A 14,628-nucleotide genomic window follows, 5' to 3' on the forward strand; every position below is an offset into this window, starting at 1 on the left:
GCAAAATTTATGTATTTTTATAATTTATTAAGTTTTATTATTTATACATGATAATATAGGTTAGGACATTTGACCCAAAAGTTGAACTATTGGTCTTTGATAAAGAGTAAAATAATTTCATTTTTGGTCAATTCTAAATTATTTAATTTAATTAACAAAAATTATCATAAATGTATCTATTTTTTCTATATTTTTATAATTTTCTATATTTATTTATATTTTAAAAATTTTATTACCTAACTATGACTTCATAGATTGATCAATTTGATTCAGATGGTTGAATTATTTATATATTTTTTCTACTTCTTGCTATTCCTTATGGTAAAGAAGAATTATCAGAGAGAGTACCTTCAAAGGGTCCTTATTCTAAAGGATGCCTTTAGTTACAAGAGAATGTACAATTTTATCCTCATTTCCAAATCATTTTCACTTGGTTCTTCAGCTAGGATTTTCAATGAATTAAGCATTGTTTAGTGCTTTTCTCATAACCTAGGAGTTCTCCACATGAAGCTCCTAAAGTAGCTCTTAAGTTTGTAATGGCAAACTACGTTCAAGCTTATAGGAGACTGGCTTGCTTCTCTTAAATTAAGAGAAGACTTGCTTACCCTAGCCTGAGTGTTTTAGGTTCTAATGCTTTATTGGTCAGTCCTTTTTAAACATGTCCTCAACACTATGAATTAAATCTTAGGAATGATTAAATGAATCTATTTAATGTACTAGGATAGGTTAATCTATCAAATGGGAGCAAATATTTTCTCAACCAAGATTTGATTTGTTTAGTCAATACACCATTAATTCACATATAGCGACTCTATAGTGTTTGACGATTTTTCATTTTAAATTCATTATGTGATTGTTTCACAAGTAATAATTCTCAAATCATGTAATCAACATTGTATTTATAACATGCACAGCATAACAACTTTTAAGATTATACATTTTCATAGAATAGCTATGATGGGAAAACTCATCACATGATTTCTCTCTTTAAGTACACTTTTAAACATTTGGTTGAGAAGGGATATGGTCCTTTGTTGTCCTTGGAGTAATTCTAAGCACAACATTGGTATCACTATTGGATACCATAAGGTAAAGGATTCTTTAATGAAATAAGGCAATATTATTAGCATGTATACCTCAATGGCATCAGTTAAGTTCGAATAGTTTTACACTTAATCACAAACATCACAATAATAAATATCCATTTGAAATTTGACCACTCTTAATTTCCAAGGTGTTATTATGTTCAGGAAGAATATTGAATTTCTTCCATTTTAGCATTATGCCTTGTCAAAGCTATTAAACTTAAATTCTTTTTGTAAACTTCTATTTAGATTTTCTTACTCATTAGGTTTATCATTCTAGATCATAGGACTATGTTTTCCATGAAGTTCCCTAAGCATGGGGTTGGTACAACTAATGTACAAAGTAAGGTAAAGGATTCCAAGATGTTATAAGGTAATGTGGTATGGTCACCAGAATGTTTTAGTTTGAATTATAATGGAGTCATACTTGGGCTCAAGTATCTTAATATAAATAACCATCAAGTCCAAACACACTTACTTAGTCTGATAAGGGTACCTCGCGAAAATGACTGATGAGGTTTATCCGAGCTGAAATAAAGTTGGCAGAGCTGCTTAGTCTGTTGGCCATCAACTTCCTGCGGGAACCATGATCCGAGGTGCCTGTCGCCGAACTGCTATTTGTCAAGGTCATTCTGGTGCTACCTATTCTGAATCGACCAGAATACGTCGAGCTGCTCCCAGTAGCAGGGTATTTATTTTGGGCACTGGGGATGTTGAGTTCGGCTTGAACTTGTCTGATTGTCATAAGGGATTTCTCCAGGTTCATCATAGAGTTTTTGCCCCCCAGTAATCAATATTCGTTCTGGGTGTTGATGCTACTCAAAGGTGCCTTTGAGTTCATAAAAAATGGAAATTAGAAAGTGAGACCTTTAATTTCTATAAGGTGAGAACTTAGCTTTCTAGAAGAAGAGGACTTAGCCTTTCAGAAGGTGAGAACTTAGTCTTTTGTAGCGTATCCCACAAACGGCGCCAATTGATGAATCATTTTTTTGGTCTTTCAGAAGGTGAGAACTTAGCTTCTTGTAGCTTTTCCCACAGATGACGCCAATTGATGAATCAATGTTTTGGCAGTACTCTGTCGTTCGGACTACTTCCAAGTGGCCGATGACTCAGAGGCAGAAGTAGAAAATTTTTGCTGGATGAGGATCTGGATGCCGAGCTGACTAGGCCGAGCTGGGAGTGGATTAGGTAACAAGCTGACAAGGCCGAGCTAGGGGTGGATTAGGTGTCAAGCTGGGTTGAGTGCTAAGCTAGGTAGCTCCTTAGAGGAACCTGCAAGGAATCAATGTCAGAGGACCCGGGGTGCCTAACCCAGCGAGGCCGCTCCGATGATTAAGTTAGTACTCTCGTAGTAAATCGCGAGCTAAAAATTCATAAAGTATGAGAGCTAGAATGTATTTATTTGCCCCTCCTTGCGTCATTGGGGTTGGTGCCTTTATATAGGCCTTGTTTGATGTGGGCCTTACATACTGCATCCGAGATTTCCGAGAGGTCGTACTTAACTGGTTCAAGCTCCTCGGAGGCAACCGCCATGCACGTTGACCATCCTCCGGAACGTTTGGTACGTGGGCCAATTTCCAAGGATGGTGGGACTGTTGGGATATGCATGCTGAATTTGTCGACGAGCACGTCTCGCAGGTCGCCACTTGGAGCATAGTTAGGCTAGCGCGCCCTCGAGGGAGGTCGCTACTTGCGTCGAGGTCACTTCGGCCAGTGACGAGGTGCTATAGGTTGGCCCTGGATGAGGTGCTTCTGGCTGACCTGAGTTGTGGTCGAGGTCGCTAGGTCGGCATAAAGGCAAGTAACCATGTCTGGATAAAGGCAGGTAACCATGTCTGGATAAAGGCAGGTCGCCAGGTCGGCGACAGTGCCAGGTCGCCAGTTGGGACACCATCATTTTGGCTAAGGCAAGTTGTCGCCTAGGTGGTTCTGGGTGTCACCTAGTTGTTCCGAGATGCCATGTGTCACAATGTACTTCATTAGAGTAAATACTTGGTGTGTTTCTTCTAGTTAGTGCAAAACAAACCTGTACTTCATTGGAGAGAGAGAAGAATTTAAAATTATTGCACCAGAGGACGATTGTTTTCCGGCATGAAGACGAAGACATTCTCCATCTATAATATATATCAAATCTAAGTAGCTATACTTTGACTAAATAATTAATCTTTTCTAGCTTTTAGATGGTCGTTAATCGCAGGTAGATTGCCCGGGAGGATGGCCAATGATATCAAGAATTACTGGAACAGTAAACTGAGCAAGGAGAATATTTCTGGAGGGGCAGAGGTGAGAGCCCATACGACTGTAATTGAGAAGAAGAAGATATACAGGCCTAAACCATGGGGATTCAAAGATTCTCAGTGGTTGACAGGGCTCTCTTCTTCTACCACTGTGGACAACACTTCTGGGTCAGGAGATATGCAGAGTCAAGCATCTCCTCCTCGTCCTCCACCTCAGGACGATTCCATGCTGTGGTGGGAGAATGCCTTGGCCGTGGAGAATGAAAAGGCGGCAGAGAAAGGGAAGTCTTGCTCCTTCAATACGTCTGGAGAAGAGTTTATTAAAAGCTTTTGGCTTGAAGAAACAGAATCAGTGAAAGAGGGTGGCGAGACTTCTAAGGGAGAAGGCAGGAGTACTGATTGTTATGGTCATGGATTGTCTTTCAACGTTAACATTTGGGACATTTTGGAACTAGAAAAGGAACTTATCATGTAATGCATGATTTCTTTCGGGGTCTATTGGGGAAGTGATCATCACTAGTTTCCTTTAGTTCATCTTGTTTGATTCAATCTAAATGTGTGGATTTGATGGGAAACAAAATAAAGAAAAACTAGCTATTAATCTTGTTCAACAATCCATGTCTTGTTACATGGATCATCCACTCGTTTGTTTCAATCTATATATATATATATATATATATATATATATATATATCATTTAAACATTTAATCGAACATGACACTAATAAGCGTGTACTTGGCAATTCTAGATGATGATAAATATCATAATAATGTATCTAAAAATTTCTATAAATAGAGGGGAATGATGTTAAAAGTAGTAGTTCAATTTACAATTTAAACCTCACAATTAAATATGGACTAAATTCAAAAATAAGTATTTTAGTCAAAAGAAAGTTCTACAATCTTATTCATAATTTTAACAGTAGCATAAATATAGAATTATAGATGTGTTCATTTTTTTCTATAATTTTTTTGATATTTGTGTGAAATTAATTCTGATATGCCACACTTACTTTTTGTTTAATATGATAATTATATAATATTATACATGTGTTTGAATGTTTTTTTTTTTGCAAAATTTACGTATTTTTTTCATTTTTATATTTTTATATTTTATTAATTTTTATACATTAAATGTTAACACATTTGACCCAAAAGTTGAACTATTGATCTTTTTCGAACAGTAAAATAATTTCATTTTTTGTTATTTCTAAATTATGTATTTAATTTTTATTATTAATAAAAATAATTCTTGTCTATTACACTTATTTTTTAATTTTATTAATAAAAATATCATAAATGTGTCTAATTTTTCTACATTTTTGTAATTTTCTATATTTATTTTTATTTTAAAAAATTTATTACCAAACTATGATTTCATAGGTTGATCAATTTAATTCAGTTGGTTGAATTGCTTAGTCACCACTTGGACAAAAAATGGTTTTGTGTTTGAATCCGTTTTAAAATATATGGGCTTGTATTGTTAAAAATATTAACATATATCTAACTAATAACATTTATTATTTAAAGTAACTTAAATATAGGATTTAATACGAGAAAATGGGAATTAATACTTTTAACTATAAGACTTAAAGGGAGGGGATTAAATGAGGTGAAAAGTAATAATTGAAATTATATTTTCTACCCTTATAATTAGAGATGGACTTCATATACAAATATGGGCATTTTAATCCCCATTTTTGTAAGTGTGCACGTGCTTTGCACGTGGTAATTCTGGATGACGATAATGATAGTAATAATGTATGCAAAATTTTCTATAAACTTTATGTGTTTTTTATTTTTTTATTTATATGATTAATGAGGTGTAGATTGCAAAAACCAAATTTGATTACATAAACACCTCATCCAAATATGTGATAATCGAATCAAGTTGTGAAGTTTCAAGTATCATTCACAAGCCTACCAGCTTGGCTAGACTCTTCGTTTTGTAATGTTTTATCTTTTTTAGTGAATCTTTTTTTTTTCATTTATGAAAAAAAAGATTTAAATAGAATGAACTAAATGAGGTATAAAGCAGTAGTTCAATTTATAATTTAAACCTTGCAATTAAATAGGGACTAAATTCAAAAATGAGTATTTTAGTCAAAAGAAAGTTTCATAATCTTATTCAAATTTTCTATATATATATATATATTTGTATTTCTATGTGTAAAAGTAATTATGGTTTGTTGCACTTACTCTTTTATTTAATATGATAAATATATGATACTATACATGTACTTGGATGATTTTTTGCAAAATTTATGTATTTTTCATTTTTATTGTTTTTACATTTTATTAATTTTTATTATTTATTTATGACATTAATGGTAACACATTTGACCCAAAAGTTGAATTATTGATCTTTGTCAAATAGTAAAATAATTTCATTTTTGGTTAGTTCTAAATTATGTATTTCATTTTCATTATCCATACATAAAAGTAATTCTTGTTTATTACACTTATTTTTTTTGTTTGATTAATAAAAATATCATAAATATGTTTAATTTTTCTATATTTTTGTAATTTTCTATATTTATTTGTATTTTAAAAATTTTATTACCTAACTATGATATGTTACACTTACTCTTTTGTTTAATTTGATAACTATATGATATTATACACGTGCCTGAATTTTTTTGCAAAACTTATGTCTTTTATGTTTTATTAGTTTTTATTATTTATTTACGACATCAATGGTTAACACATTTGACCCAAAAGTTGAACTATTGATCTTTTCCAAACAAAAAAATAATTTCATTTTTGGTCAATTCTATATTATGTATTTCATTTTCACTATGAATAAAAATAATTCTTATTTATTACACTTATTTTTTAATTTGATTAATAAAAATATCAAAGATGTGTCTAATTTTTTCTACATTTTTATAATTTTCTAAATTTATTTCTATGTTAAATTTTTTATTACCAAACTATGACTTCATAGGTTGATCATTTTTATTCAAATTGTCTAATTGCTTAACCACCACTTGGATAAATAGTGGTTTTGCTTTTTAGTTTGTTTTAAAAATATAATAAGTGTACACATGCTTTGCATGTGGAAATTCTAAATGATGATAATGATATTAATAATGTATCCAAAGTTTTCTCTAAACTTTATATACTTTTTCTATTTTTTGTTTTTTATTATTAATTGGATTTAGAGTGTAAAATCCAAATTTGATTACAAAAGCACTTCATCCAAATATGTGATAATCAGATCAAGTTGTGAAGTTTCAATTATCATTAAGAGGTTTATCTACTTGTCTAGATTTTTCTTTTTGTATTCTTTATACTTTTTGTGCATCTTTATTTTTTGTTCATTTATCAAAAAAATGTAAGATTTAAATGAGGGGAATTTACAATTTAATCCTCATATTTAAATGTAGTAGTTCAATTTACAATTTAATCCTCATATTTAAATAGGGACTAAATTAAAAAATGAGTATTTTAGTCATAATAAGATTCAAGAATCTTATTCATATTTTTAATAGTAGTGTAAATATATAACTATATGTATGTTCAATTTTTGTATAATTTTTTTTATATTTCTGTGTGTAAAATTAATTCTAATATGTCATACATACTTTTTATTTAATATGATAAATATATGATATTATAATTGTGCCTAAATATTTTTTTTGTAAAATTTATGTATTTTTATAATTTATTAAGTTTTATTATTTATATATGATAATAAAGCTTAAGACATTTGACCCAAAAATTGAACTATTGGTATTTGATAAATAGTAAAATAATTTCATTTTTGGTTAATTCTAAATTATTTAATTTAATTAAGAAAATTATCATAAATGTTTCTATTTTTTCTGCATTTTTATAATTTTCTATATTTATTTATATTTTAAAAATTTTATTACCTAACTATGACTTCATAGGTTGATCAATTTGATTCAGATGGTTGAATTGCTTAGACACAACTTTGATAAAGAATGGTTTTGTTTTTTTTTTCTGTTTTAAAATATATGGGTTTATATTGTTAAAAATTTTGACATAGATCTAATTTGTAGCTATTGTTTGTGATAAATAACTTAAATAATAAGAGAAAATGATAGTTAACACTTTAATTATAAGATTTAATGAGAGTGGATTAAATGATGTGGAAAGTAATACTTGAAGTTATATTTTCAACCCTTACTATTAGAGCTGACATTGAAGCTATAGTAAACTGTAATAAACTGACTTTTATACCCTTTCTCAAATAAAGAAATAGAGGGTAATTTTTGTCCAAAAAATCTTTCGCTCTACTTCCAAACATGTATATATTGTATAGATTAAAACTGAAATTAAAGCAATAGTAATATAATTTGTATTCCCTTTCTCAAACAAAGAAATAGAGAGTAATTTTAGTCTAAAACTTTCGCTCAGCATCCAGACTTTTATAATATAGTATATGTTCGAGTAAATTCAAGTAAAATAATTGATCATTAAGAAGCTCAAGTATAGTATTTGAACTCCCCTTGTATCATGTGAAGAGATGGCCATATAACTAATAAACTTGAGCATGTTTTTTCAAACTCTCTTAAGTCTCTTAAGCATTTCATTGTTCACATTTATCTTTTCCCTTCTTCCTACACTTAGGAAGCTTAATTACTTCTCTCCCATTTTCATATATGAATTGGATAATTAGCCATGGAGAGAATATTTTTGAAAGTTCCTTGAAAGGATGCCTTTGGCCACAAGAATATTATTGATTATTATTCACATATTCCAAGCCATTTGACCTGGACCTCTGGATGAGCACTTTTTAGTGCTCCCTTTTTTGAGGAATACTTTACAAGGATTTCCAATGGTGATTCCTAATATTTATACCTTGAGCTAGCAGTGTTCAAGGGTAGGAAATCAACCTATTTCTCCTTCTACTTCTTGCTACTCCTAATGGTAAAGAAGAATTATCAGAGAGAGTACCTTCGAAGGGTCCTTATTTTAAAGGATGCCTTTAGTTACAAGAGAATATACATTTTTATCCTCATTTCCAAGTCATTTTCACTTGGTTCTTCAGCTAGGATTCTCATTGGATTAAGCATTGTTTAGTGCTTTTCTCATAACCTAGGAGTTCTCCACATGAAGCTCCTAAAGTAGCTCTTAAGTTTGTAATGGCTAACTACGTTCAAGCTTATAGGAGACTGGCTTGCTTCTCTTAAATTAAGAGAAGACTTGCTTACCCTAGCCTGAGTGTTTTAGGTTCTAATGCTTTATTGGTCAGTCCTTTTTGAACAAGTCCTCAACACTATGAATTAAATCTTAGGAATGATTTAATGAATCTATTTAATGTACTAGGATAGGTTAATCTATCAAATGGCAGCAAATATTTTCTCAAACAAGATTTGATTTGTTTAGTCAATACACCATTAATTCACATATAGCGACTCTATAGTGTTTGACGATTTTTCATTTTAAATTCATTATGTGATTGTTTCACAAGTAATAATTCTCAAATCATGTAATCAACATTGTATTTATAACATGCACAGCATAACAACTTTTAAGATTATACATTTTCATAGAATAGCTATGATGGGAAAACTCATCACATGATTTCTCTCTTTAAGTACACTTTTAAACATTTGGTTGAGAAGGGATATGGTCCTTTGTTGTCCTTGGAGTAATTCTAAGCACAAATCACTATTGGATACCATAAGGTAAAGGATTCTTTAATGAAATAAGGCAATATTATTAGCATGTATACCTCAATGGCATCAGTTAAGTTTGAATAGTTTTACACTTAATCACAAATATCACAATAATAAATACCCATTTGAAATTTGACCACTCTTAATTTCCAAGGTGTTATCATGTTTATGAAGAATATTGAATTTCTTCCATTTTAGCATTATTCCTTGTCAAAGCTATTAAACTTAAATCCTTTTTATAAACTTCTATTTAGATTTTCTTACTCATTAGGTTCATCATTCTAGTTCATAGGCCTATGTTTTCCTTGAAGTTCCCTAAGCATGAGGTTGGTACAACTAATGTACAACGTAAGGTAAAGGATTCCAAGATGTTATAAGGTAATGTGGTATGGTCACCAAAGTGGTTATTATAAATAACCATCAAGTTTGAACACACTTACTTTTCCAAAATGCAAGCAAGCTTATAAAAACACCAAATTTCTTTTACTCTATGAGTAATGTCATGCCTTATATACTTCATAGTTATGTGCATGATGTTGAATCTTTCTTCTCAAATCTCTACCTAGGTTTTTTCAACTTGGGAGCTTTCTTACTTTGGTGCACAAGCCTAAGGTATGGTATGGATTCAGACATAAACAACTAAGAATTCATTAATGACTTGGCTTAGGTTTTCCTTCCTACTTATTAGGTATCCTATTCATTTCACAATACTAAGATTATGAGTTCATTTATGAGACACAACAATATTCATGGAGGCAAGAATTTTTCTTAATCTAGGCTAAGATTCGTATGACTAGGTTTTCATTCAATACACATATGCCTTCCATGGTCTAGTCAAGGATACTTAGCTTCCAAGCCTTCTAGATATACATATAGGAATAAATAGCCACTCTTGCCTTATGTTTTGGAGAACAATATTGAGGCTTAACCATTTGTGAAAAGGGACTAGAACTGGTCCTCATAATTTGAGGTCAATAATTTTCATTTCAGTCAACATGTCCCAAAAGGTGATCAAATTTGCATGAAGATTTGTGATAAAAATCAATACATATTGATCATTCATTCATGCACTTTACATGATTCATAATTTACCTCATTTTGTAGGTTTCAATATGAATCATGGCCTTAGTATGGATAGCTTAGGAAGGATTAAACCTCTAATGTTGAACTTCCTACTTGCAACCATTTCAAGTAGGAATAAATCTTTCATGTTCTAGCATTTTGACTTGGTCTAGAAATTTAAATATATTTTGGCTCTAGAACTCCTAGTGTCAATAACTTAGGAAGAAATGGATTTCCATGTTAAACTCCCTATTTCACTTAGAAACAACTCCCATAAGGATAGAGGTCATCAAAACTTCTATCATCCTATTAGAGTCCACATTGGCTCTATAACTCCTAGTATTCTCACATGTCAATGATTAGCCTTGGTTGATGTTTCACTTCTGATCATATGGAACTGATTTTGTTACTCATAGAATGAGCATTGACAATTTCAATTTTTGTTTCATTTGTCCCAATTATAAAGCATGATCAATTTGCAAGAACTTAGCCATAAGTTCATAATGATTTAATTAAATGTTTATGCAAAGATCATCATTTCATGTGAAGCAAACAACATTTATAAATTCATGGTCTTAGATAATGAGGAGAACAGTTCACATTCTTGCAAGGGAAATCTCTAGGAATTTTGTAAACTAGCCTATTTTGACAATTCAAAGACCAAGAATCAAGTGGGTCTTCTACGAGGATCTTGGCTCTTGCTTCACTCAATGATTTCAAACAATAGAAACATTTCCTATGTTTGAAGCTAACACACTAACCATTTTATACAAATGACGTCAAACATAGTAATGATAATGTAATAACAACACATCACACAAACAGTAGCAATGGTAATTAAAATCTACACAACTAGTCAACATATAAAGAAAAGTTTTAGCTAAACCTCAGCCAACTATACTTTCTTTCTAAATGGCTTGCTAAAGGCTTTATCACACTTCTTGACTGATGAAGACTTTCCTTTGCTACTACAAGTCGATCTAAGCTTCTCTTCCCCGTTGTTTTTTTGAAACCTTGATGCCTCTTTTTTCTTGATTGACTCACCTTCCATGTGAATCTATCATCTAGATTAATGGATGAACCTTGGGCTACTAGAGATCTTTTATCTACAAGTTGTTAATCTATTCTCCTTGGAGAACCTACTCTAATACCAATTGTTGCCTTGTTTGCTGGACCCAAGAGTGAGATGAATTGGGTATAACTTAAACTTTACCCAACACTTGGAAATCTCTAAGCCTTCATGGATGGTTAAAACTAAGTGTAGTAGAAAGAAGACTTAGTGTGTGCATTTGTATACCTTGGCTGTCAGATAGTCAACCATACATCTTGAGGTAGTCAACTACATCCCTTAGATTGGCAATCCATGCCTCTATTGTCATAGGTAGTTGATGACCATACATTTTGGGGTTAGTGGACTACATATCTTAGTCTAACATTTTCATGTCTTAGCTACTAAGGTGTGTAGTAAATGAGCAATGGACTCAAGTGACTATAATAAGTAAGTGTAAGTGATAGTTTGTTGCAACTATCAAAAGAAAGTGAACAAGGTTGCAAAGTAATTACTACAAACATGTTCTCTATACAAATATAGTATAGTTAATAAACTGGAAGGAGAAATAATCATAGAAACATGAGATTTAAAAAGCACAAAAAAAGAAGAGAGAGAAAGAGAGAGAGAGAGAAAGAATGCACACAGATGTTAATAGAGGATTTCTACTAATTGACTAGACTTCTTGGACGCTAGCTGAGTACCTGAGGATGTTAATAGAGAGAAACATGAGGATTTCTACTAATTGGCACTTCACATGTGCCACATGGGTGTCAACCCAACCTCAATCAATAGGACTTTTGAGTACCTGCAATACCTTCTAGTTGGATTTAATAATAGAGGTGCCAATAAGAACTTGAATGGTGTTTAACAAGTTAATTGAACACCCACCAACTCAAGGATGTTACGTTGTTTAGATCTAGGGCAAGTTTACAACAAGAAAAGCCTCTAAATAGGAAGATATAACAATACATGCTTAAAATCTATCCCAAGAAGCAAAACAATACCATGAAGAGTCGGGGCTAAAATGGGGCTTTCTTTAACCTTGAAGCACTAAATTTTCTCTCTTTCAACTCATAAGGAAAGCAATAGATGAACTATCTTGATAGCACATGGTTCCTACTCATCTTCTTTGCAAAAAACCCTATTAATATACATTGAATCCCATTCTTTCTTCTTCTCATGGATTTTTATAGGCATAAGAATGTAGTGATTTTTTGCCATTATTTAAACATTATAGATCATTAGTCCTCTATTGATACAATTTGAAATATTGTCAAACTTGTTTGAATAATTTCCCAAGGAGGATATAGTTGTTGGAGCTCAAATGGTTGAGTAGGAGTCATGTAAGAAGTTTTTCTTTCATGTATTGGTTAACTAATATAATTATTAGTTAATTACAATACTCCAAAATCACTACAGTTAAGGGTAATTGACTCTAGGTTCATGGGTAATCAACTATATAATGATTTTGCTGTCTATTACCAAGGGTAGTCAACTATACTTTTTTGGGAGCCAACTACTCACTATTCACACATTTACTATGAAAAGTAGTCTATTGCTTTCAAATTAATCAATTGCTTTCTCAAATTAGTCAATCACTTTTTCAAATTAGTCTTCTACTTATCACAATAGTCAATTTGACAACTCCAACCTTAGAACACTTGAAAATTTTCATTCCACATGCTTGGGAAATTAATGTCTTAGGCTTCTAAACATGATTTTTCACATTATTAGCTTATGTAAAGTCTAGGAAGGCCTAAGAACCAATCCCAACTTTAGTGATTTGATCTCTAAGGTTGTTTAACTGAGTATATGTTCATTTTAGCTCATATGGTATATTTTGCACCCGATTTACATCAAGTTCTAAAAGATGAAAAACAGGTTAGGTGCATTGGAATTTGATGTCATCTTTTTCTTCTTCCTTTGATACAAATCTTTATTTGTAGATGGTGTTTGATATCTTCATTTTGTCATTCAAAGCAACATCTTCTTTGGCAGATTTTGAAGTGTCTTCACTACATCATAGGAATCAATTGCACTCTCTTGCATCATGTAGATTGTTTTTCTTCATCTTGTTAAGCTCAAATGAGGTTTGTGAACTACCCCCAAGTTAAAAGCAATTCATTTCAAGTGAATCTACAAAAGGAAAAAAAGGCCCTGATGGAAAGGATGAGACCTACAAAAATCAATTAGTGGCAAAATGTTACATTAAAAGAGAAGGAATCGATTATGAGGAGACCATTTTGCCCATGGTCATGCTAAATTTCATTACAAAACTATTGGCAATAGCTATTGTCGACACAAATTTTGTGTATTTGATTAACACAAAGTATGGAGAAAAATTACAAAAAAAAATAATGTATAATAAAAAGAATGCGAGGGAATTAAACACTCTTTGATTTCTGCTCGGTGACATGAGCAAGCTTTAATCAACAGTCGAATTCAATAAACACGAAAGCCACTGGCATATTTCTTGTACTTCTTGAAGTGTTGATGCAAATTTCCTTGATTTTAGTGCTTTTGAAGACGATGTAATTTCTTTTCACTCTGAGCTTCGTACTTGATAGGATGTGAATGATGCTTCTCTAAGAATGGCCCTTTTGTAGTGGCCTGATCTTCTTGAGAGAGATTGAATCCAAGTGTGTTGTAGGGAAACTAAGAAGTTTTCCCTTCTTACATTTTTCTTCATCTTTAAATTTTTGGAATTTGCAAGATCTTATGATTGCTTGCAATCCTCAAGTGTTGGTGTGTGAGAGATTCTTTCAATGTGATTGTGAAAATAAAAGCTATTTTTTCTAGGCAAGGGTATTTGTAGCCTAGGATTAGGGTTCCCACCTCAACCCACTTTGTTAACCAATACCATGTAAGTGGGGTGTTAGGTTAGGGTTTACTCCCACACATGCTCCATTATATAAGAGTTAGTGGTTTTGGCAATGAGACCACCCTATTACAATATGACATAGGCCAAATTGGACTTAGTACACTTGGATTTATAGAAAACTTTTTTATTAAGAAGCTCTCCAAAGAGTTACCAATCTACCGGAATAGAGTGATCTACAAGGAAGTTTCCTAGTGCCTATCCTTTCCTAGTCTTATGTGGTTCATTGATGATGTCAAATTCTGATAGGAGAACCCAAATAGCTAGTTTTCTTGATAGTACATGGTGTAACATGATGTACTTGAGAGGGTCTGCTCTTAAAGGTAGACAATATGTGCCAACATGTAGTGCCGTAGCTTCTTAATGGCAAAGATGAGAGCAAGACAAGTTTTCTCTATGGGTGAATAATTCAACTTGGGTCTTATTAGTGTTTGACTAATGTAGTAGAGTGCATTCTTTCCTTTCCTCATTGACTTGTTCCAATAAAGCTCCTAGTGACTGCTCTTCTACTGTAATGTATAGGGTGAGTGGCTCCTCAGGAATTGGTGCGACAAGTACTAGTGGTTTAAGGAGGTATTGCTTTATACTCTCTAAGGCATTTTTGTAGGCTCCATCCCACTCAAATGGGGCATCCTTTTCATCATCTTGTTGAATGATTGACAAT

General features: G+C 32.0%; 1 protein-coding gene across 1 annotated transcript; it reads left to right on the plus strand.

Annotated features, from left to right (window-relative positions):
- The first annotated feature begins 3,299 nt into the window (after positions 1 to 3,299).
- LOC104589512 (uncharacterized) lies at positions 3,300 to 3,797 on the plus strand. Its single transcript, XM_010247861.2, has one exon. It carries the CDS (start codon positions 3,300 to 3,302, stop codon positions 3,795 to 3,797), a length of 498 nt encoding a protein of 165 aa, XP_010246163.2.
- The last annotated feature ends 10,831 nt before the right edge of the window (positions 3,798 to 14,628 follow it).

The sequence above is a fragment of the Nelumbo nucifera genome, chromosome 1 (genome assembly GCF_055504915.1).
Source record: "Nelumbo nucifera cultivar China Antique chromosome 1, China Antique-T2T, whole genome shotgun sequence".
Classification (NCBI taxonomy): Eukaryota; Viridiplantae; Streptophyta; class Magnoliopsida; order Proteales; family Nelumbonaceae; genus Nelumbo; species Nelumbo nucifera.

Excerpts from the sequence above, each read along its gene's own strand:
- LOC104589512 (XM_010247861.2), top strand. The coding sequence starts at position 3,300 with ATGGCCAATGATATCAAGAATTACTGGAACAGTAAACTGAGCAAGGAG.